Genomic DNA, 24664 nt, shown 5'->3' on the forward strand with positions numbered 1-24664 from the left:
TTCTGGACGGCCGCGTTGCGCTGGGTCACTGGTCTGACGTTAAAACTTCGCAAAAGCCGGCGCTGCTGATTTATGACCCGTCAGATTGCGATGTGGCGTGGGCTATAAATAGCCGGAGGGGGGTGAGGGGGGGAATGATACGGATGCCGGGCATGGCCCCGTGCCAGCCTGCCGGGCGTATCGCTGGACGCAGGGCATGGCCGGGAGGGTTTCCAGGGACATGGCGGCGGGGAGGACATCACTTTTACAGGGTGGAATGTATCCCTGGCTACTTCACGGCGCACACTGGGGAAGGGACGCAACACAAATGGAGAGCGATGGGATGGCTGCCGGGGAGCTGGCTGCCTCAGGCCGACCCTCTCCTTCCTTCCCTCCTGCTCTCCCTGGACCAGCGCCGGCTGGTGAGGGGGGATCTGGGAATTCCGAGGCCTTTCTTCTCCCCTGCGGGCCCTCCCTGCTCGGCTTGGCTTTACTCTGATCCGCCTGCTTTGCTTCCACGGCCCGCCAGCTCCCCCCCCGCCCTCGTCCCGCCGCCATGTTGGTGGCCGTTCCCTCCCCTCCAGCAGGGGGTGGTGCTGGGCGCCGTACACCGCCCCTCGTGGCGGGCTGCCTGTTCCTTTAAGAACGCCGGAGGTGGGCCTGTCCGTCAGGGCCCGCCGCGCTCTCCTATTGGCTGCCGCGCTCCTTGCCGCACGGAGGGCACCGCCCCGATCTATAACGGGGTTTACCAGCACCTTCTCAAGGGCGCTGGTGTGCGGCTCAACCATACTACGGCGTCAGGCCCGTCCCGCCCTTCGCGCCTGGTAGCGCGGTTATCGTCGTCCTATTGGCTACAGGGGAAGTCCATCAGGTCTCGTCCCGCCCCGACAGTGGGAGTACCATCTCCCACTGGTTCTGCCAGATGTCCATCAACTCTTACTGCCCCGCGGAGCCGAGCCGCGTGGTTGGTAGACTGAGCTGCCTCTCAGCTTTCCGCCTGCCTCTTTTCCCGCTGTGAGCCAATTAGCATCCGAGTGGAGGGGCCGCCGTCCTCTGATTGGCTACGCCGCCTCCCGTTGGGGTAGGCTGCGCGCCGGATATATCTAGCCGGCGGCAGAGCACGCCGTTGCGTGAGGTGCTTCTCGTCCGCCGGGCAGGCCTGTGGTGAAGCGACGCCTCCCGCTCCCGTCCCGCTCCCGTCCCGCTCCGCCCGCAGGTGAGGGGGGAGGTCCCGCGGCCGCAGGGTGGCACCCACCGGCGGGGTCGTGTCCTCCTGGGGGCGGCTGCGGGCCGCACGCACCGGGCCTGGCCTGAGTCTGCCCCTCCCGCCCCCCCACCCGCCCCGCTCCAGTCCCCGCTAGGCCGCGGTGTGTGTGGGGGAAGGGGGGCTGCCGGTGCGGCCCCGCGTTGCTGGCGCCGAGGCGGCTCCCGCTGTCCCGGCCCCGCGCCCGAGGCCCGCGCGGGCCCGGCGGCGCTTTGTGGTGAGCGCTCTCCCGTGTGACCCCGTGGTCACGCTTTCGCAGCCCCCTGTGGGGTTCCAGAGCGGGGCCCTGCGGAGGGAGAAACCTCCCGGTCCCGCGGCGCCCTCGGAAACTTCCGAGGCGGGAGAGGGGTACAATGGTGCGCTGCTCGGCGAGCGATTGCTTAGAATGGAGGGTTATTTGGGAGTTGGGGGCGGGGGGGTTCGGCTCTTCATGGGCTTTCATTGTGCGAGTCGAACTGAGAGCTTTGTTCTTGATTTTAGAGACTCTGGTGTTTTTTCATCCGCGTGTTCTACCTCTTTTTTTTTTTTTTTTGAGGGGGGTGGGGGTTAGGTATGAGACGATCCAAAGCCCGGCATGTGGCTGAGATAACGCCTTTCAGTAGTTGTAGTGTAATACTGGGCGCTCAAATAGCAGGGTCATACCTCTGTATCGCAGTATCAGATTGTAGGTATTTCCCTTGCTCTAACTTTATAGATGAAGGGAGTCATCATTCGAACAGAAAGAGAGCATGTATCTTACCCTGATTTACTGCATGACCTTGGCTGGATCCGAGATTAAGCCAAGATTTAAATGGGAAGCAATGCTTGTATGAAGACTTCCCAGCCTCTTGTAAGGCCCTAGATATACTTCCTGGAGGAAAACCAGAGAAAAGGCTTCCATACATCTTTCGGGTACACTTTAGTCTTGATCTGGATGATCTAATGTGTTACTAATTCTTAATGGGCTTACCTGGTGACCTTTTACATTAAGGATTTCATGCATATAGTAAGTGTTCTTTATAAAGAAGATGATTTATTTTTCTTAATTCGCAATTGGTTGAAAGCAGCATTTGCAGCAAGCCGCCATGTTTCCAGTGTGTGCTATTTTTGTCTAGCTTGTGCTCTCACAGCCAGGAGTGACAGCTTTAGGAAATGTGGACACTGCTATCAAGCTCTGAAAGCTAATGCTTCCAGGTGCCATAAATCAAATGTGGGGTGTGTGTGTATGGGGATTGTTTTTAGCTAACAAAACTTCTAGATGTGTGTTGTGAAGAGACGAGAGTGCAAAAGTTGACAGAAAAAACTGCATTTCAAACCTTTTCTGACATCTTGCCTTTGACCAAGTTTTCACTTTTCTTATTCCCTCTATGTAAAGCATAGGCCTAATGATTTTGCTAAAAGATAGTTCTGTGCTACTTCCGTCATACTGGCGGTAGCGTGTTCACATCCTGTGAACTGAACTCACCTTTTCCTGTGGTGTTTCAGTCAGTATACTTAATGTTGAAGGCTAGCTGTAAGTATTTACGTGATCAAGGTCTTATATCCTAATAGTGACAGGCCATATTTATGATGAAGATATCCCAACTTTTTTGATAGCATCACATGTTCCAGGGACTAGTTTGCCTGAAAGACAGTGTTAAAACATGCTAGAAAGCATAATTGTACAAAATGTGTTAGAAAAAGAACCAGATCAACATTGGCACCTTTGCAAATGTGTATCTTATTTCTAAGGGTAAATCCTTAAAAATCTTCTTTTAAAAGGGATCTTGTATACATCGGATGCTAAATAGTGGTCTCCAGTTCTTGACTTGCCTGAATCAGGCAACTATCTTTCCTTATATTTTTTTTGCTAGGTTGTATTCTCTTAAGAGTGAACTCCTTAAGTTGAAGGCTAGAAAACAAAATTAAAGTTAAGGTATAAGACCTGGTGGACAAGATTTCCTTTGTGTATGTGGGTCAAGTAAACATCAGGATCTTCAGTGGGGATTCTTTGCAATTGCAGTCTTAAGAAACAACAAAAAACATCCAAGATGACTTGTTTGTACTGTGATTATAAGACCACTGCTCTACTGTTCAAATGTTGTGCTGCTAGCACAACAGCATCAGTAGAGTTCAACACAACTGATGATACTCCAGCTTTGAACATCTTAAATTTTAAGCACAAAATCTTTATTCACTTGTAAGCTCTTTTTGGTTCGGAAAGCCAGAGCTTTCTTTTTTTGCCTTGCAGATTGTAAGGCAAACATACAGAGGAATACTTTTTACTGAAAGTAAAACAAAGCTAAGATGGTGTCACTATTAATACCTATTGATATTTCTGTTCATAACAGTAGTACCTCTTGAGCACTCATAAGGTTAGTGTTAATGGCCTGTTTGAGTTAGAAAACATTTGAATTGATTATTCTAACTTTTAATATTAGAACTTGAGCCTTTTCATCTAAGTAACATGATGAATGAAGAATCAAAGAGGAAATCAAATGGTGCTAGTTGTTTTGCTGTCTGTATTCTGCTGTGCTTGAAACAAACAAGGTGGAAGTGATAGTTTTGTGTAGAAGACTTGATACTTTTTACGGGTGCCTTTATAAAGTCTCCAGAGTTGAAGTAATTATTAACTTCTTGCTGAAACTAATAGAGTTGATAATCTTCAGCTACCTCATTGAGTAATTCTGGAAAAAAAAAAGTCTGATCTTCATCTACTCTAAAAGAATCCCTGAAACTTTGCAGGCAGTGAATACTATAATGGTCTGAGGTCCTAGTTTTGCAATATTAAGTCTGGATGTCTTCCAGAAGGGCATAGCTGTTGGAGTACTGCTTTCAGAGCTAGAAGATTGTGAGCTGTCGATTATGTACAAATGATGTTATGAACCTGATTCCTTGCTGAGGCAAATGTGAAATACTGCATTCTAAAATGCTGATGGCCATCTTCCATTTTCTTCTACACTGCCCTGTACTGTTTCCTTGTTTCAGTTATGATCACTATTGGGCTGACTTTCTGTTTTGTTTTTAAGTATCTAACAATGTACTGATGCTGCGACGGATCAGTCTTAAGTGCTAGGATCCAGTCTATGTATGAAAGTTAAGAGTCTTCTGTGACTCAGATGGGTAGAGGTGAAAGAGTTGACTCTCATCACAGGTACCTGTTGCTTGGCATGCAGAAAACATTTTGTTAAATCCTAATCCTGGTGATTTTAATCCAAGTGGGAATGAGCTTGAATTACACTGTAATGTCTGTGTAGATAGGTGTTCTGATCTGCCTCTTCTGGCTGCTTATGTGTAACTTTTGCTTTTTACTTTAAGAAGCTACACTGGAGCCAAATGGAAAAATTGCAGACCTAAGAGAAAGACGACTGGACCTGCTGCCAACTTAATCGAGTTGTTGGAGCAGCTCTTGGATGTCAAAACAAAACCTGTTCTAATGGCAAAATCATAGGGTCTAAGTAGCTACTTTATCATGCAGCAGTCTGGAGAGCAGTACAGGCATAAAGCTGACTGTTATTTTTCATTAAGAAATGAGTAAACAAACCATTCAGACTATGCAGTATCCTACCACCCTTTAGGATGAAATTTGCATGATTAAAATGTGATTTTACAGAAAAACATTACTTCTAATTGTAGGGTAAATGAGGTTGGAATAGGTCCAGTTAGAAATGAGAAAGTCGTTCTCTCAGGTGTAGGAGAAAGCTGCTTCTTCATGAGAATCTGATTTAGGATTATTTAGAAAAGTGTAGGAATATTTCTGTGAATTCTCAAGGCTTTGAGTTTTGCGAGAACCCAGTTTTTCAAGAGGCGTTCATCTTGGACTTCAGTCAAATCACAAGGGCCATTTTTTTGCTGTGATGTCAAATGCATCATAGCTATCTTTTTGTTGACATGAAGTGTTACTAGTTAGGCTCAGGGCAGATCATCCTAGTTTAATGTTAGAGCAGGTCCCTCTACAGTAGCCTTGCTTAACTTTTTTTCAGTGGCAAGGTTTATTTCCAGCTTTTCTCTATCAAAAAGCAGAATATGAGCAGTTCCCAGAACTGTTCTAGTCCAAAAAGGAGAAGGGATGAGGCATGTTCCTTTCATTATGGAGCTTTTTTGTCTAACATACCTGGTTATGGCTTCTTGGCAATTGAGAATTGTACTTCTGGAAATGCACAAAGGGATTAATGTGTGTACAGACTATTGTGACTTTCTTGGGGGCAGCTGTGGTCAGAGGATGATCAAACTGTCTATATGTACTTTAAAAACAAAAATATTGACTGACCTGTGTGGCGAGACATACTGCAGGTGAAGCTGTCTTGTGAAAAATCATCAAATAGTGATTCAGCTTCAGGTTGTACTTCTGAGACTCTGTGCAAGTTTGTTTAATGTCTGAGTCCTGCCACAGGAGGAATTTAGCAAAGTAGCTATCAATCCAGGGCGCACTTCTTCCCTTTAGGGCAGAAGTACCAGAGATTAAGATGTCTAGTTTGGTGCTTTGGTGGTGTTTGCTTTTTTTTTTAGGCAGTAAAGGCTTAAGTAATAGGAACTTAAATTTGTGTGCTTGGTTCTAGGGCTTCCACCTTGCTTACTCTGCATCTCCTTTGTGTAATGAGTAGGAAACTTCTGGTGACTTGTTGAGAGGTGCAAAGCCATAATGAGACATCTGAGAACAGAAGACAAACGTTTCACTTCCCCTGTCATAAATGTATAGTGTACATTATTGAAACAAAAGTAAGTAATAAACTGCTTGTGGAACTCGGTGCACTGATCTGTTTGTAACATACCAAAACCTTAGATATGTATCTTCTAAGTTTTGAGTATTTTTTTTCTGTGGCACAGTACAGCAGAACTTTCCAAAAAGTAATGCTAAATACCTTAGCTGCAGTCTAAAGGTGAATTCCAGACAATTGGCTACTGAAAGGTGACCCTTGCTGGGTCATGGGCATAGGGCAGCTGTTACAAACATTAACTTCCAATAAATCCTGTTTCTTGCTACTAATTGTAAGCAAGGACTCAAATGCTTATGCTCCTTCTGCAGATATGCTATCTTCGCTCTTTGTATTGCTAGTGTTTGTGTTGCTGAACAGAAGTGATGATTGTGTGATACAAAGCAGAAAATTGGAAGCCAGTGGAGACAGCTTTAAAAATGAAGAAAGAAAAAAAAAAAAACCTGAAAAACGCAAACCCACACCAAAACAGGCCTGGCACTCAAGGAAGATGAAGTGTTTTGAGGGGAGAATCCAAGAACAACTTGGTGAGAAAGTTGTGGTATCACTTACCTTTAATACCAAATTTTTAAGATTCTTCTAGGTTAGATTCTTTTCTTCTCCAGTTTTGATCAAGACCTATTTTGCTGGTTTTCTTTGGACAGCAGGTGGACCTTTATGATCCTAACTACAGGAATAGTATCTTGTATCTTTTTCCTTCCCCAGGTGACCATTCCTTACTACACAGGTATAGATGGTGGTCTCAACTAGCTTAACTTGCACTTTAGATAGTCATCTTTGTATTTTGTTTCTCTGCTTTTGAGCTAGAAATTATTTCTCTGAAATGGTCACTGTCTTATAGATTCTGAGTAATAGCAGTAGAAATCTTCAGTTTGTCTCTCTTGCTTGACAGAGCTGAACAATAGAAGCACTGAATTCTGTCTACAAACTGGCAGACTCCATCATATCCATCAACGTGTGGATCACACTTAGGTTTGTTAGCAAAAACACAGGCTGCCTTCTAGAATGACAGCTCTTCTGCAGCAATTCATGGTTTGTTTATTTGTATTCTTATAGCGTTTAAAGGGCTGTGCATTGCTGCTGAGTGAGGCTTCCCATCTGCCACTGGCAAGCAGAGGGGTTTTTCAGTACTAGCCTGGGCAGTGTTGAATATAATTCTGAATTATTTTTTAATCTTGTAATGAAAATTATTTTCTTGTGCTTAAATTTGGATGGATTGCTTGGATACTTTGAGAAAATTGTTACGTTTCTAATTTGATTTTTCTTATCCATATGTTGGTGTGATATCTATCTCTTCTATAATGTCCCTCATCAGTATGTCTCAAAGAGCTTCCGAAAGGGGTTCAGGTATTGCTCTGCCTTTCTGTGGCATCAGGATAATAATGCACAGAGAACACCGTTGGCCCAAGGATGCGGCATTCTGATTGCTGCATGATTATTTTTTTTAGGATCCAGTTTCTTGTGACACCTCAAGTACCTTATGAACTTAACAGTGCCTGTCTTTGTAGGTTGCCTGGTTGTCATACAGTAGACGCTAGTTGCTGCAGTGAATGGAGAAATGGCTGTCTTAAGTTCGAGGCTCCAGATCCATGTTTTGTTAGGTGTTGGTATTAAAGATTATTAATAATGGCTCCTCTGTCTGCATGATATATCTAGCACTTCACACCACTCTGATCTTCGTTGGCGATTGTCTGCTTTTGGAAGTTCCTAGTGAATACCTGTATCTTATGGACTACCTTAGTCTTTCCAGAAGATCATAGAATGTGTTGGCTTGGAAGGGACCTTTAAAGGTCCCTTTAAAATACTGGTAAGAGTTGAATGTTGGTAACCTTATAACTTGTTCTCCAATTTGATCTTCAAATATTTCATTATTCACTGGATAAGTTATCCCATCACTCAGCTTTCAGGCTCTGGCTTCCAAGTGTCTTGCCTCTTGTGAAATAGTGCTACCTTCAGGATAACTTCTTTCAAACAGAATACTTTCCCTCCCAGTCTGTCAAAATACAGAAAAGATGAACCTGTTGCAGGCAGGCAACTGTCTGCAATGGCTTCTGTACAAAACACAGGCTGTATTGCTGTGACGGTGTTCTCTGTGACACTGTCTACTTCTGCATCCAGTGGGAGGCAAGTAATGAGACCTGCCTTTTAAAGGAGATGAGTGTTTTGAGACTTCTGTTGCCCACCTATTTGAGGTGCTTTTTCAACTCTTCATAAATTAGGCTTGTGGTCAACAGCCGGGTCTCTTTTTCTCTCTTTCTTTCCCCATCAGACAGTTAAGGTTGTATTGAAATAAGAAGGGTATCTTGCATCTTAGTGTATCTGGTATCTTATAGTGTTTTAAATATGCATTTCCTTGGAAAGGTTTACATTACTCTTCCTACTTGAGAGCAAGCTGGTCTAATGATACAAACCCTTAGTTGAGATGGGCACTGCAGTTTGCCTAGCGATGCACGTTTAGCTTGTTTGTGTTTGATTATTCACTCTGTAATGTTTTGTATCATAGTTCATGCAGGTACCAGCTTCTCTTTTTTGCTTAGTCAGCAGTATGAGCAGATGGTAGTGGTGTAAAATGTATGGAGAGTTGGGTTAACTGGAATTGTTTTGCTTTTGTTGTTTAACTTTTAGTCTATGGCATGTCTGTTAGAGGCATATTAGGAGATTTCTTCATGGTTTTATTTGTATTGGCAATTTTTCTTCTTGTCCAAAGCAGATTCTAGTGCTCGTTACTCCATACAGGTAGATAAATGGTTTGTGGCTGTGAACATGCTCACCTGTTGCTAAGCAACTTGGAGAAATCCCAAATGACACTTAATTACGCAATGCTATTAACTATTGACCAGACCTTTAATGCCCAGCAAAATTGCTGTTTGCCAGCTTTGTAGTGTGATGTACTTGGATTTGGACACCTCTTTTCCATGTGAGCTTCTCTGGGTATTTCTTAAGTTTTCAAAAAACCTTTTTATGTTAAAGAATTAATTGATAACAAAATGAGGGAGTAGTTGTATGAAAAGTTTTACATTCTGGTTTAGAGAGGAAAAATTATCTTCATCTGGGGAACACATGAATCATACTGTCAGGTTCTGTTGCATAGATAGAAGTAAAGTAGAAATGAAAGATCTGAATTGTATTTCACAGAAGCTGGTTGGGTTGTTGGAAACAGTGTAACAGCACTATGATAAGATCTTAGTCAGTTAAACCAGTAATTAAAAGGATAGGGGGGCAACTTGCCTGTTTTGGTACTCTGTAAACTCTCCCAGGTTGTCGAGGTGGGCAGGAATGTAGTATGAAATGAGTCACCTTACAGTGCACGGGTAGCCAAGAGTGTGAACTGCTATAGGGTTGTTCCCTGTATCTGCTCTGTAGTATTCCAACCAAACAGAACTATAATGCATTGTAGGAACTTTGGATTTTTTGAGACTGTTTCTTGTATTGAAGTGCAAGTCAAAAATACAGAATTGAAGGTGGCAGAGAACAAAGGCATAAGGATAATGTTGAAAACAAATGGTGGCCTGTTTAGAATATGCTTCAACCAATGTAAATTTTTAACTTATCTTTCTGTTAGTATTGGCAGAAGATACTTAAAATTGCCACACGCTTTAGAAGGTGAAGCTTGGGATTTTCTGACTTGCAAGTTTTATTTCAATGGAGTCTGGTGCCCTGGCTTGTTACATCTGTTCTGCAGTCCTGAGAGCCTGAACATTTTATGATGTACACTAGAGAGACTCCTGTTATGTGTAAGAAGCCTAGTAGAAACAAGATTCAGGCTAAACTCCTTGTCTGATTTTAAAAAACAAAAATTGAGTTGACAGGAATGGTTACTTCACTTTCACTCTGTAGCAGTTTGGTGAGAAAGTACTGACCAATGCTAACTGTTAGGTGTTCTTTGAGTCTATTATTTTTCTAAATACTAATGTGCTAATAGATTTTGTGGACGTAAATCTAAATTTGCTAACATAGAATTTACATGACTGGCTCTAATTTACATAACAGTACTCTAGAAATTCAGTGCCTAGCATTGATTTTTCTGCCAAGTAGGAGCATTGTGACAGATGGTGGAATTTTCCACCAGCCAGGTGTTAACCACTGTAAAGGAGGTATTTGTCTTCCTGTAAGTCTCTGGGCTTAAGGAAAGGGCTCAGTTATGTTGCAGAAAAGCTCTAGTATATTTGTTAAAATTTGGATTATTCAATTTGTTTTACATATATGGAGTAAAGTGAATGCATGTTTATGAATGAATCTTAAATCATCTGATTTCCAGCTTTTCCTGTCAATTTTCACCCTTTCATCATTATCTCAATTGACATGAAAATGTGTGGATAAGCTTCTATCACGATTAATGTAGTGACAGTTCAAACATTTGGTACTATTACGCTCTGTGCAGTAGAAATGCAGTATAAAATACTTGCAGTTATTCTTGGGTCAAGGAATAGCAGAGTAATGAATTTCTCATGAGTGGCAGGGAGCAAATAATCTTTCTGGAGATGCTTGGCTTCTATCATTCAGGTTGTGCTGGCTGGAGAACAAGAACAGATGGCAACTGGCAGTGCAGCAGCAGGTGCAGCAGGAGTAAAAACAGATTGTTGTCGTCCTCTGATTAGGTCATGTAAAGGTTTTTCCCATTTCTTTTCAGATGAGCTTAATGAGAACTGGGCACTCTGCTATTCCTCTTTCCATGTTAAGAGTTAGTTCTGATAGATTTTTCACCCTTGGCAATAGGGAAGTCCTTTGATTTTTAGCACGTAAATATGACAGACGTAATCAGCACAAGCCACTTCCAGTATGTCTTCAATACAGCATTGGGACAGCTCAGAACAGCGTCGAAGATGCTCATTGCAGGGGGCTTGGACTAGATGACCTTTAAAGGACCCTTCCAACCCAAACCATTCCGATTCTGTGATGGGCTAGTGGGTTAGTACAGGTGAGCACTCTTTCAGTGAAGAATAGAAATCTGAAAGAGCTTTTGATGTGTGAGCTGTTGAGATCTCAGTGCTACAGGTAATGCTTTACCATTATGTGAGGAGGTCAAGCTTTGCACGTTCATATTCTAGAAGCAATTGAAAATAATTCTCAGAAGAGCCTGATTCATCCCTTAACAGAATTGAGTAGAAAACCTGCTTATCGATATCTATAGGAATAAGCTTGAATTCCAGGGTAAAGTAGTCTTTACAAAGAAATTAAATGCACCCCCTGCACCCAGGAAGAAAAAAGGAAGAGTGAGCAAGCAACATCTGTATGCTTTTTTTCTTATATAGAGCTTGTCATACTCACATGGTGATTGTGGGGGATATGGTAGGACTGGTTTTCTAATCATAAAGTCACGGCACAGAGGCAGTTTTAACTGTTGTGGAGCAATTAAGTCTTGCATTGTCAGTTAAGCCAACTGGATCTGAAAGTGAAGGTCTTGTCTGTCTGCCATTTCTACACCCACTGCTTTAGGGTTGTCCTGCCCCGTGTAATGATAGAGCTTCACAAGTGCTTGACAGGAAACAAAGTTAAATAAGGAAATCAGCAGTGGTATCCATAGTTTAGCCTTGCTTTACCTGTAGCGTTTTTTCTTATCTGGTAACATTTTGTGGGGATCTAATTTAACATGCACTGGAAGGCATACAAGTTTGTATCTTTGAGGGTTTTGTCACTTCAGACTGCTCAGTCTTGGACATCTGTATCTGTAATACATTATGCTTACAACTCGAAAGCTTTTGCAAAACCACAGATAACTAGCAACTTCCTAAAATGAAAGCGGTCTGCAGAATCTGAGCACTTCCTGCAGGCCAGGCTCAGCTATGGAGTATCACTTTCTTTCTGCATGGTTAGCTCTTGAAAGTATCCTGAAATAACTCAAAGCTTCTGAATGTATTGAAAAGCCTTTTTCACTTCTAAGTCGTGTTTGGTCTTATCCTGTCTGCACGTTATCATGCAAGTAACATTTCCTTGTATGGTGGTGATGCACACGCTTCCTGCTGAAAGAGCAGGCACTCGTGTACACATCCTCTGGAGCCTCTCAGATCTTTCTCCCCTGTATTAAACTTACAAAAAGTGCTTTTTAAAAATAGAATGGGTAAACTTTGCATTTATTTTATTTTTAATTACAAAGTGAAAGAACTGTGAGTGGGGTTGTATTAAAAGCAGAGAAAAACACATCAATGTATGCAAAACTATAGCAGTTTTTGTCATATTAGTAGTGTTCTAGTTATATGTTCTGTTTTGAACTTTAAACGGCATACCTCTCAGGGTAGGAATTTGTGTACTGTATCTCCAACTAAGCTGGATGCAGTGCTTGCTGACCATTGCTGGGAGTTTGGGTCTGATCACATCCTCAAATATATTATCTGTATGTTTTGCCAGTATGGGTAAACATTGCCTTGTGTCTTTTGATGATGGTATGTTGGGTGTCAAACCACAGTTTGAGATATAAGGAGTTTGCCAGGTTGATTTGGGCATAGCTTTGTCCAAAATACTAGCTTCTATGTTGTCTTTTTTTTTTCCGTATGTTCTTCACTTTGGGGTTTGAAGCTTCTGTTTTGCATTCCTGGTACGTCCCGCAGTATGGTTGTAACTTCCTTTGCAGACCTATATATGGTGCGCATTGGGAACTGTCGCTGTAATAACACTAACCTGGTAGGTCACCTCTGTCTTGAAGCTATAGTCTGTTGTCAGTTCTTAGCATTTACAGGACTATTGTGAAATTAGCAAATGTAATGAAAGTGTCAGACAAGATCCTTGGAAGAACTGGAACAAGACTTAGTACGAGTGTACGGGAGAGGCAGTCTGTTTTTCTTTCCCCTTTGTTTTGTTCAGATGATAATTGTGGCAACTCTGTTTATCCAGGATACAGGATGCTGTTATGTACAGTGACAAGAGAAAGCTTGTCCTAACATAACTGCCTGGGCATGAACTTTGCAGACTCCATCTGGATTACTCTGTGCTAGAGGGCTGCTCAGTTTGACTTACTTTTTTTAGTTGATGCTACCACTTCTTGGAGCTATTTATAATTGTGCAGTCTTAAAAGCAGATAAGTAAATGATGACTCTTTGAATTTCTTTTTAGAGAGGGCTGAAGTTAGTAGTGTATTGGTTTTGATTTGCACGGCACACCTGAAGTATGTGCATATTGAATTTGCATACCATGTGTTCAGGAAAATGTTGTGTAGGGTAAGGGACTGGGGGTCAGTAGTGGGGAGAAAGTTCTTTCAGCTGCTACATGTGGTCCTTTAATGCCCTTTTGGTTAACATCTACTTGACTTGCTGCAGATAAGCACTTTCGCTAGCTCATTACTCTCAATGCTACAGGCCCTGAATAGTTGCAGGAAAACTAGATATCTTATATATAGAGTCTGTGATACATCAACAGCAAAGCCATCCGCTAAGCACCCATTCTGCTACCTAATGGTATAATTGCATATGAAGCAGACTAAATCTACTTTTCTCTCTGTATTTAGGTAGCAAGAATATGCTCTGGTATCAGTGTTTTTTTCCCTACCAGTTTGAACCTAGTTTGTATGAGTTTGAACAGTGCGTATGAGTATTTGAAAGCAAGAAAACACAGGAATATGCTTTGGTTTTGACTGACCTGAACTGAAGATACACGTACTGTGTAATCTACCTGCAAAGACTTTCTTTTTGTAACTTGTTGATCTGTAGAAATTAGGTATAAGCTACTAGATTGATGTGTCCCTGAGCCTAAGTGTGGGTGGTACTGTTAGTTTGACTGGTCCTCTAGATCTAAGTGAGAGATGACTTGCTGAGTTTGGAAGCAAGCGAAGAGCAGCATGCATTTGTTTGTAGCATAGTAATTTTAATATAAACTAATATTCCTCTACAGAGCTTGTCACTCACAAGTGAGGAGTGCTGTGCTGCTGACAAAAATAGATTGGACTTGTTCTGACCTTTTAAAAATACCTCTAATACACTAGCACAGGCTTTGCCTTAGAACATCTGACTTTTAATTCTGATTGTAAAGTCAAGTGAGGTAAGTAGAACTTGGATCGACTGTAAATGACTTAGCCACTTAGCAAATCCTCTTGATAGAACCATACTTGCTTGCCACCTGCTTTTTATGGAGGGTATGTAGGATGATTAAATGTTGGTGTGGTGTTATGAGGTAGTCTCTGTTGCCCATACAGCTTGTCCCACCACTGGTTTGGTGCCCAGCAGTCCTCTCCTCAGCACCAGACTGATGACTCTGAAAAGGCATTGGTTAAACTGCTTACTGCGGTAAAACTGCTAATGGGTCTCGGTGTGTGCTTTCTGCTGTGATTATGTGGCTTATGCTCTTAAGTATGTGAACAGCAATGTAAAATGCTTGTCTTTTATGAAGCTTTCTATTTTTCTGTAGCTTTCAGTTGACCAAAGAAATGGTGATGGAGAAGCCAAGTCCCCTGCTGGTCGGGCGGGAATTCGTGAGGCAGTACTATACTCTGCTGAACCAAGCACCTGACTATTTGCACAGGTAAAGCGCTGCTTCACTTTATGATCTGTTTTTCTGTGTGAATTTCTTAATTTGTATGTTAAAACCCGTGAATGAGCTCATTACTGTGTCTTGGCTTGCTGAATTTGGACGCTTAAATTTGATTTGCTCAAGACAGACTCTGGGTGTAGTTGGCTTTCAGTTTTGATCAGCTGGGTTAAAACATGGATAATAAAGTTTACAGGATTTCTTTAAATATCTATTCTGGTTGTTACTGTAACGCTGTTACAGCTGTATTCTAAGCAAAAAAGAAGAAAAAATGTAAATCAAAAGTGTGTTGCTTGTTCTAGTTGTAATCAATATCAATGAAAGTTGGATAAATGTTACTTAGTTAAGCATTTTTGTGGTTTGTCTTGATACAATGCCCCTGAATAGGGGAAAAAGATTGAAAATGGTGTATGTTTTTTATATTGATATATCTTAGTCATGCCAGCAGCCTTTTTTTAAACAAAAATCAGGGAAATTAAGAACGTGCAGCAAACTACAATCTGTTATCTAATCAAATTGGTCCTGTTTGATTTGATAGGTATCCTCCATTGCTGGAACTAACCTAATTTTTGAAGATACGCTTTGGTTTGCTGTGCTTTGAGTCGCTAGACAAACAGCTTCTGAAATCTTCCTTCTTCCAATCTCAGGAACACTTATTCAGAGTATTTCTGCACTTAGGTGGACAGCTGACCTTGTCCGTTTGGGTCAGAGGAAAGTTTACAATGTGCCGTGGAATTTAGTTTGAGTCTTTTATCTGCTGGCAGAATGTAGTCCCGTGATGTTTGTTACATTTTAGCTTGTAATGCTTCAGTTATAAAATGAAAGATTTACCTGCAGTACTTGCTTTACTGTAGATGAACAAAAAAGTACCATTGCTCCTTGCTCAAGCTTTAAACCAGAGCTTGAGGGGAAGCCTTCAGCATCCTGGGTGATCGGGGTACTGTGTTGCTTTAGGGACCTTGTACAGAAAGGGGAGAATGGGATTGGATCATGTAGCTCCTATGAAACTTTGTTTTTTGGCTATTAGTGCTTGGGTATCTGACATATCTGAACACTACAGCTTACATAGGAGAACTCCGCATTCTCCCCTTTGATCAAAATCCTCCTGCCCCCAAGTCACTAACAGGATTATGGAGTTGTATGGCTATATTCCAATAATTCAGAAAGAAAACTTGCTTGAGAGTATATTATTCATAGTGCACTCTAATGTAGAGGCAAAATGTTCTTACGTAACAAAGCTTATTGCTAAAATATTTCTTTCCAACAGGTTTTATGGAAAGAACTCTTCCTATGTCCATGGTGGCTTGGATTCCAACGGAAAACCAGCTGACGCAGTCTACGGGCAATCTGTAAGAAAAAAAAAAACCTTACTGTTTGTTCTTTCATCACCTTGGTGGTTGAGAAGACGCACGTCCATCTGTGATTCATCCCCCTATGTCCAAGTGCTCTCTGTAAAAATAAAAAGGGGGGGGGGAGAGAAAACTGTCTAATTGTTAACAGCAATAGTTAGGCAAGATGTGCATCCTTTATTAAAGTTCAGAATGTAAAATTGCTTGCAAAGCAAACTTAAAGAGCGTGCTGTGAAGCTTTCTGTCCAGAGTTAGGGGATATATTCTGAAACGGTGTTTTATGTTTTTGCTTTCTTTGTAAGCTAACTTAGCAGAAACAGCTTCCGCAGTGTAATCTGTATGCTGTTCTTTTATAGGATATCCACAAGAAGGTGCTGTCATTAAACTTCAAGGATTGCCACACAAAGATTCGTCATGTGGATGCCCATGCTACACTCAATGATGGTGTTGTAGTCCAGGTGATGGGAGAGCTCTCCAATAACATGCAGCCCGTGCGCAGATTCATGCAAACATTTGTACTTGCACCTGAGGTATGCTGTATGGAGTGCTAGTGTTATAGTGCTTCTAGTATCATGTCAGGACTAATGAGGCCTGTCTGGTTCAGTGTTGGAATCTGAAGGGTTAGACTGGGAAGGTGGTTTTGCCACAAAATTCATCAATAATGTTCTGCAGTTTCCTTAGGAAACTACATAAATTCTGTATGGTCTTACATTAATCTTGGATATCATACGTGCAGTTGTAAGCATCCTGACTTTTGTCTACTAGGTATGTGCAATGCATATTTTTTTTCTTAGGCATTTTAAAGTTATTTTATCTTTGATTTGCTCTCCTAGCAACTGGTCGCCTTACTGAAAAGGACTAGTAGAAAGAGGAAAATGCTTCCTGTTGTTTGAAGACAGGGTTTCCAGACTTCTTGTATAAAGTGCTGACTTTGCATTTGGGGCGGTTTTGTAAATAGACACATTTTTTTGAACAAACCAGTTCACATAATTGAAAAGGATAGCGAAAAAAGGAGGACTGCAAGATTACTATATTTTTCAGTTTGACTTGAAGCTAAGAATTGATACTGCAGACCCCGAAAGTTCTCGTTCCTACTTTTTCAGTGTTGTGAGCTATTGGAATTAAAAGCACTAATATGTATTTTTCCCATTGTGCCATGCATCACACCAGCAAGTCAAGTACGCATCTTGTTTTTTCTTCCTCTGAACAATACACACTTTGAAGGAGGAAAGTGTGGATTAATCTTACGTGGCAAGGATGATTTGATCAATCTGCTCTTGTTTTCTTATTATTTCAGTTTTTATATTACTGCAATTGGTGTAATTAAATCGGTTCCTGCCTTTGATTTGCTTCTAGGGTTCTGTCGCAAACAAGTTTTATGTCCACAATGATATCTTCCGCTACCAAGATGAGGTTTTTGGTGACTCTGACACCGAGCCTCCAGAGGGTGAGTAGCAGGATGGTTCTGCTGATATTTGTTTCTGGGTCTATATCAACATTCCATTCCCAGACCAAAGGAAATATTCATGCTGGAGAAGGCAGATCAGCATTAAGCTTTGCGTTCTTCTAGGTTTATTCCTTGCCTGTAGTTTCCATGTGCTCCAGCAAGGAGTTCATATGCAGATGATTGTTATTTTTCTGGCATATTCTGTTTCTGTTAAAACAACTGTAAGAGTTATTTTAGCAGTCGCAGTCAGATTTGTAGGCTATAAATCTGCTGCTCTGAACTATTTGGAACATGTTGTTTGAACTTGGGCAAAACTGAGTAACTGAAGTGATAGCGGCAGTATAAGGAAATGTCTGTTTCATGTCACATCTTGATAGCGCTCTTCAGCAGACACTTCATCTGTGTTGTGGAACATGCCTTGTGTTGGTACCAAGTACTAAAGATGTGTGTGGTGTATTTTTTTTCTTTTCTAACTTAGAATCAGAGGAGGAAGGGGAGGAACCTGAGGAAAGACAGCAGACACCTGAGGCTGTTCCTGATGATACTGGTGCTTATTACGAGCAGGCTGTCAGGTAATAATGTCTTATTAGATGAAGTCAGATATTGTGCAATACAGACTGCTTGTAGAACAAGTCAATTGAATTTATTGCTACTCGTGGTTTTCCTCTTTGACAGATGAAAGATTTCTGTTTATTGGGCAGCTGAAACCAAAGTGCTGTTAGGCTGAATGCAGAGACTCTGGATTTTCAGTAGATGTAATGCTTTTGCTGCTCTGTAGTGTAACAATGTGAAACTTGCATCTCTGCTCAATGCGGCATTATTTAGACAGATTAGCCTTGTTTTTCCTCTCAAATGTGATGTACCTAATTTCTGTATTGGGCAAGTAACATTCACTGCCACCCAATAATAGAATCGGATACAATATCGCATCTTTTTCTTGGTTTTTTTTTTGTGGTGCTGTCTAATAGCAATGACATTGAGGAACACCTGGAAGAGACGGCTGCAGAGGCAGAGCCTGAGCCAGAACCTGAACCTGAACAGGAACCTGAACCAGAGGCTCAGGAAGAAAAATCTGAGCCTGTGTTAGAGGAGTCAGCTCCAGAAGAGACTGTGGAAAAGAGTCCTTCTCCAGCTCCTGCCGATCCAGCTCCTGCAGTGCAAGAGGACTCCAGGGTAAGGACAGTGGATGGCTGTCTTCTGTGCTATGGTGGTTTCATCAGTATGTTTGATGCTCCTGTTATTTTACAGAGCATGATCCTCTCTCCAGCAAGAGGAAAAATATCTGGAATTAGAAATGTTTAAATGCTCTGTAGTTTTTTCCCCTCTGCCCTAATTACTCTTCTCATGATCAGTTGCCTCCTTCCCATTAGTTCCTATATAATAAGAGGTAGCTGAAATCCTAGCTAATAAGTAGATGGTTAAAATACCAGGAGCTAAGGTAGGGCTTTGTATATTTGGTAGGTGTGGGAACTATGGCAGCAGTGAGAAGCTCAGATGCTTTGTAAACAGAGCTGCTGAGATTCTCAACAGACTGCAACCAATGTGCTAAATGAGGAAGATGGGTGAAATGTGACTTTATTTCTGCCTGGCGATTTTTGTCACTTATCAGTATTAAGGGAGGCAAAAATGGACAAATGGGTACTCAGAAAACCAATACTTTAGTTAACTTTGATGTAATACTTGGTCTTAGGCCACTGCTGTGTCCTATGTGAACTCCATATAGAATTTAGAAATAAGGTGGAAGTGTGACTCCCTTGTCATTCCATTAAGTCTCTTGAATTGAAGTAATTTGAAGGAAGTTGTAGGGAAACTGCTGGTGACTGCATCCAGGGCTTCAAGGACAGGTTGAAATTTGTTACCGTTATCCTGTGTCTTTTAGCTGTACTATCAGGAATAAATTTTGGAAGGATAAAAGCGTCTGGAGTTGAATTACAATCTCTTCTTTTTAGACATTTTCCTGGGCATCGGTGACCAGTAAGAACCTCCCTCCCAGTGGAGCTGTTCCAGTATCAGGAATACCACCTCATGTTGTGAAAGTACCGGTCTCGCAGGTAGGAATCCAGCACCTAGAGAAGTTGAAGTGCTAAACTGCTGACAGTTAACCGAGGTGGGGAAAAATGTAGTGAAATATACTTGCTTATGATCTGAGTTCTCAGATACTCCAAAGACTTTCAATTTCAGTGTCTCATGACAGACTTCATAAAAAAAAATGTTAGTCTCTGGCTTTTGGGTTGAAAAGGAATTGTTCCTCATGGAGGAAAACCAGAGAATGTTCATGTGAGTGCTGGATCTATCTGCCATCTAAAATGATTGCACCCTCTTAACAAGAGGCAACTCTTAAATATTTTCCACTGCCTATTCATGAATGAGGGTTTTTTCATGAATAAGTGTATGTAATACAGTCTGTCTGTGTAACTGCCACTGCATTTTGGGCAGACACACTTTATTGTACATGACTGTGAATGGAATGACTTTGGAATTTTAACTCAGTCGAGTGACATGTTTGCTTTTTAACATAACCCAATGTGAGCTAACATGCGTTTTAGTCACAGGTAGAAAGAACTATGACTTTTTCCTATATTTCCAAGTTATTTTATCAACAACTTGATAGTGAGCTCTTTAAAAGCTGAACCCTACTGTTCGGAATGATTTTTTCCTCTTAACTCCTTTTTGAATTTATACAGCCCCGCCCTGAGGCAAAGCCTGAATCTCAGACCCCACCTCAGAGACCTCAGAGGGATCAGCGAGTGAGGGAGCAACGAACAAGCATCCCACCACAGAGGGGTCCTAGACCAAGTAAGAGAAGCCACAAACAGTAAACTTGTTTTCTGCTATTTGATGTTTCTGGGGAAGTAATATGATGATTAAAGCTTTTAAAGTCTCATTAATTTTGTCAGGAAACTAATGATTTCTGGTTTTGTGGATATGGTTATTTTAGATGATCTTGGTCTGAGTGTCTGTCAGGCATTAAAGCTGAATTTCGCTATGATTCTGTTGAAGTATCTAGGTTTCCACTGTGTCTGTCTTCAGTCAGGTGATTAAAAAGCAAACGGTTATGGGCTTGCTTGTGTAGAATGCATACCTATTTTTTATTTATGAATGGATAAACAGAGCGTGAATTCTGAGTCTTTTTAAAGGTGCTAATTCTGACTGTGACTTGTTTTTGTGTTTGCTATGTGGCCTGGCTTTTCTTAAACAAGTTTTACTTTTCTGTTCAAGTTCGTGAGGGTGAACAAGGCGATGTGGAAACAAGACGGATTGTGAGATACCCAGACAGTCACCAGCTGTTTGTGGGGAACCTTCCCCATGATGTTGATAAAAGTGAACTTAAAGACTTTTTCCAAAGTAAGTTAGTTGCTTTGCTATGCTCTCAGGGTTTGGGGGTTGTTGCCATAAGCGTGGTCAACAGAGCATTCTAATGTATGACCCAAGAACTTGGATTTTCTCTTGCAGGCTATGGCAATGTTGTTGAACTCCGCATCAACAGTGGTGGAAAGCTCCCCAATTTTGGGTTTGTGGTGTTTGATGATCCTGAACCAGTTCAGAAGATCCTTAGCAGCAGGGTAAATAAAATTCTAGACAGTGGCTTTTGGTCTGTTAATGTCAGGCAATGTTTTTCAGATTACTCTAACAAGAAAATATTCTACTTGATCCCTTTGCCCTTTCCTGAGCATTGTAAAGTGGGTGGGATTTCCTTCCCTCCTGTTACCAAGACGTGTGCAGCATTTGTACAGATTGAGTCTCTTGTCATTGAAGTAGCTTGTAAAAACTTAGATGAACGTGAATTTATTCACTACAAAGCCTTTTACCAATTGGAAGCTGCTGAACTCTACTCAGGAAGCAGGTAAGTAGCTTTCAGGAAGGCAAGATAGAGTCTGACCCTGTGGACAAGTAGAATCTTGTTTGTCAAAGAGGTTGAGAAGAGGTTAAAGGGAGAAGCAGGTTGAAAAGAATTTCTGCTAACAAAGGCAGGAGGTACCTGCTCAGCTTGTTAGCAGTGATTGCTAATGCCAAATGTGCCCCCCATGACTATATGGTGTAGTGATAGGGAATGAATCTGGATGCACTACCAAAACTGTGCAGTGTGCTTGCTTACAAGCTAGCCTTTCACCAGAGGGGGACATCCTTTTTTCTTGTACAGCAATATTGCCAGCATTTCTGTTCTTAAATTGAAAGTGAACTTATTTTTAAGCCTTGAGATTTGGTCTGAGTTTGGGATATTTCATGTGGTTAGAGACCTTTAGCTGTGGGATGCCAGCAGTGGTTGTGGTGATGCTTGATGAGTTAATACATATGAAGCCCAGCAGCCGTAGAAGATCTTGCAGGGAACTGGTGACTCAAGATCTGAATGCTGATAAAAAGTTGCTTCCTTAGGTTCTCTGTGAGTATTGTGAGCTGGGCAGTTCCAATGTGGTCTAGGGTAAAGTTTAAAATAAGTGATTTGAAACCAGGGTTAGAAGTAGGTTGAGTAAATCTCTTTGACTTTGGCCTGAATTAGCGTGGGAACAAGTAGTAGAGTGACAGCACGTCCTTAAGTTTCTTAGCTGCAAGCAATATGTGACCACCTTTAGCAGTGACTTAAACTTGCATGTTTGAGTTTATGTTGAAACAAACTTGACATATTGACTCAGAGTTCTCTTGCAGTGGTAGAGGTAGCTTAAGAGCCAAGTGCCAGATTTCATGTCCAGGGAGTACCAAAACCACATTCATCTGAGGGTTTTGTGGCCTTTCTTTACTTGTTCAACTGTGCTGCTCAGTGTAACTGGAGCTGGAGAAGAGAGTGGATGCAGGCTTCCAAGTTAAACTTTGTATGTGTAATAAGCTTGCAAAGTTGGTGCAGTGAAAGTATCTTTTTATGCAAGCTCACCTAAATGCTTAAATTGTAATGGGTGGGTGTGGTTTTCTGAACTAACACTTTTTTTATAGACTTTATGTCCCATAAAAGTAGTTAACATACTTCCTACCCTCCTTTGAACAGCACTAAATTCTGTTTGTAGGATTGTTTTGCAAATGGACGCAATGGTTGGAGCAAACATATGTCCTGAAACAGCAGGACTTCTTTCAGGATAAGCTTTGCTATGAGTTTAAAAGCCTTTAGTAGACTGTTAGCCAAAGAAGCTAAACATGATGTCTGCTGCCTCTGGTGAAATGTGGGAGTTTGCACTGGAGTTGGTAACAAAGACTGTAATGTGATGCTTTGTTCTTTGTCCAGCACAGCTCATGGCTAGAAGAGGGCAACATGCTTCATTCTTAGATCTGTTTTACTTCTATAATCAGTTCAGTAGAAGTGGATGGATAGTCTTTCCATCTGATGAGAAAGTGTTGTGCCAACGATGCACCATATTTTTTGTGTTTTTGTTTGTTATGCAGCTGCAGGAATAACTTGGAACAAGTGAGTCCTTACTCCTGTAGTTCTTGGGTTCTTGCAGACTTCAGCTTTTTGTCTGCAATGAGGTTTGTGGGATGTTGCAGTCCTGCTCCTCTCTGTTCTTGCTGCAGTGAGGTTTCCCCGGTCAAGCAACCACTTATTGCTGCAATTCTAAAAAAAAAAACCAAAACAAACAAACAAAACAAAACAAACAAAAAAAAAACCAAAAAAACTTGAGCTTGACTTAAGTGAAAGACTTCTCTGGCCTGTATAGCAAGGTGGCAGAGAGGATCTGACATGCCATAAGAAAAATCAGCTGTGACTCTGCATGGTGGCAGGCTGTGGATTGCTGCAAATTAATATAAGTTAGGTTACTTCTGTTGGTTCAGTTCCTTCTCTAAAAGGTGTTGGAATGCTCAGTGTTAAGCCTGGGACTGCTTTTCGAGTGTCCCTCTTTCACACCTTTTCAGACTGGATGCATAGGTTGACTATTGCCGTTTTCTAGTAACCAATCATAAACCACTTTGATCTGCTTGGATGGCGAGAAAGGATATGGGGTCAAGGTTGCAGAAATCTACTTGACGTTGAAGAGTTACTAATGAGTCATTAATGAAATTACCTCTTCTGCTTTTGTTGCAGCCCATCATGTTCAGGGGAGAGGTGCGCCTGAATGTGGAGGAGAAGAAAACACGAGCTGCCAGGGAGGGTGACCGCAGAGACAACAGACCACGTGGACCTGGAGGCACTCGTGGGGGGCTGGGAGGTGGGATTCGAGGGCCTCCACGTGGAGGAATGTCCCAGAAGCCAGGATTTGGAGCTGGAAGGGGGATCGGGCAACGCCAGTGAATGCATCACGGATGTTGACATGGTGGCGCAAACCCTTTTTCCTGCAGATTTGTGAATTTCAGCCTTGGGTATCTTGGAATGTGGCCCTAGCCTGTTATAGACTGCTACGTTTGATACTATTTTGGCCCCTTTTTGTTTGTGTTATGGTTTTGTGATTTTTTTTTTTCTAGTCCTTGTCCCAGATTCCAGCTTTGTGGAACAACGTTTTAGGAAAAGTGAATTTTAAAAAGAAAAGAACTGAATTTTCTTGTTCACCTCAAACTTACGGACTGGATTTTTTTTGGTACCAGTGGTCTTTCCTAAAGGAATGTCTCTTTATTTTTTTCTTTTTCTTTTTTTCTCCCCCCTTTCTACTGAATTTGGGTGCATTTCAGTCAGTGGAATAATATTTCACGTGCATGCGTTCAAGAGCCTGTAGGAGAACATAGTACTTGACAAGTATTTCAAGGGCAGAAAAAACAAAGCTATTGCTTTATCCTTTGAGGGTCATACGAACATCCTCTGGTCTGGAGATATTGCCACTTGAAAAATTGACATTCACCTTTCTCTCAGTGGCGCTGTAAAAGTGGAATAATGGGTATCCGTAGAACCTCTCTTTCTTTTGATACATGATCACGGAAAGGAATTCGAACTACTGTTTTACCACACTTAAAATTTTGGATTGTGGGATAGGTTTTAAATGTCTAGAACTTGACTCTTAAAACACTTTTCCTGAACTTGTGAAATTTTTTATTGAAATAGGAAGTTTTTTTCATGTTTAGTTTGTATTTGTATAAAAAAGCAAAATTGTTGTGCCTTCTATTTATCTCTCATTCCAGTCTTGGCAAATTGTTTTAAAAAAAAAAATAAAAAAGGTCTAGATTTGCTTTATCAAGTCAAGAGTATGTTGGAGTTTTTCCAAGGGGAAGAAGTTCTTCCCTTCAGTCACTAAGTTTGCTAGGTAGAGGTGGTTCTAGCTGAAGTTTTTAATACTTTCTGTTCATCAGATTGGCTGCATTTAAATAAATGAAAGCAAGTACTTTGTGGATGCAGAATTTAATAACTTTGGAGGCCGGGCTGGCCCTCTAACAAGTGTTGCAGAAGTACTTCTGTCACATCCTTTACACTTCAAACTACTGTATGTAATAGTTACTTCTGCAGTTTAGACATTAATATCATCCCCTGCTTCCGCCAGACCTGAAGAGAATGAATGACACTTTTGTCAGAAGTACAGAAGGTGCCTCTTTGTCCTGGTGTTAAAAAAGGTGTTGAATGCTCTCCACTACCTCTGAAAGAAAATGAAAC

At 41.5% G+C, this 24664-nt stretch overlaps 1 protein-coding gene across 4 annotated transcripts; it reads left to right on the forward strand.

Annotated features, from left to right (window-relative positions):
• The first annotated feature begins 1011 nt into the window (after nt 1-1011).
• On the forward strand, nt 1012-24254 carry G3BP1 (G3BP stress granule assembly factor 1). Of its 4 annotated transcripts, none has more exons than XM_074604561.1 (12): nt 1012-1195; nt 14251-14364; nt 15638-15719; nt 16076-16249; nt 17076-17166; nt 17645-17738; nt 18135-18339; nt 19116-19217; nt 19851-19962; nt 20386-20511; nt 20620-20729; nt 23174-24254. In XM_074604561.1, the coding sequence occupies exons 2-12, from the start codon at nt 14270-14272 to the stop codon at nt 23378-23380; spliced, it is 1398 nt and encodes a 465-aa protein (XP_074460662.1). In that variant the 5' UTR covers nt 1012-1195; nt 14251-14269; the 3' UTR covers nt 23381-24254. The 4 variants fall into 4 exon arrangements, with proteins under 4 accessions (XP_074460662.1, XP_074460659.1, XP_074460661.1 ...); XM_074604558.1 differs by having other exon boundaries at nt 1070-1195; nt 20599-20729; XM_074604560.1 differs by having other exon boundaries at nt 1080-1195; nt 14258-14364; nt 20599-20729.
• Nucleotides 24255-24664: the final 410 nt, after the last annotated feature.

The sequence above is a fragment of the Larus michahellis genome, chromosome 11 (assembly GCF_964199755.1).
Source record: "Larus michahellis chromosome 11, bLarMic1.1, whole genome shotgun sequence".
NCBI lineage: Eukaryota > Metazoa > Chordata > Aves > Charadriiformes > Laridae > Larus > Larus michahellis.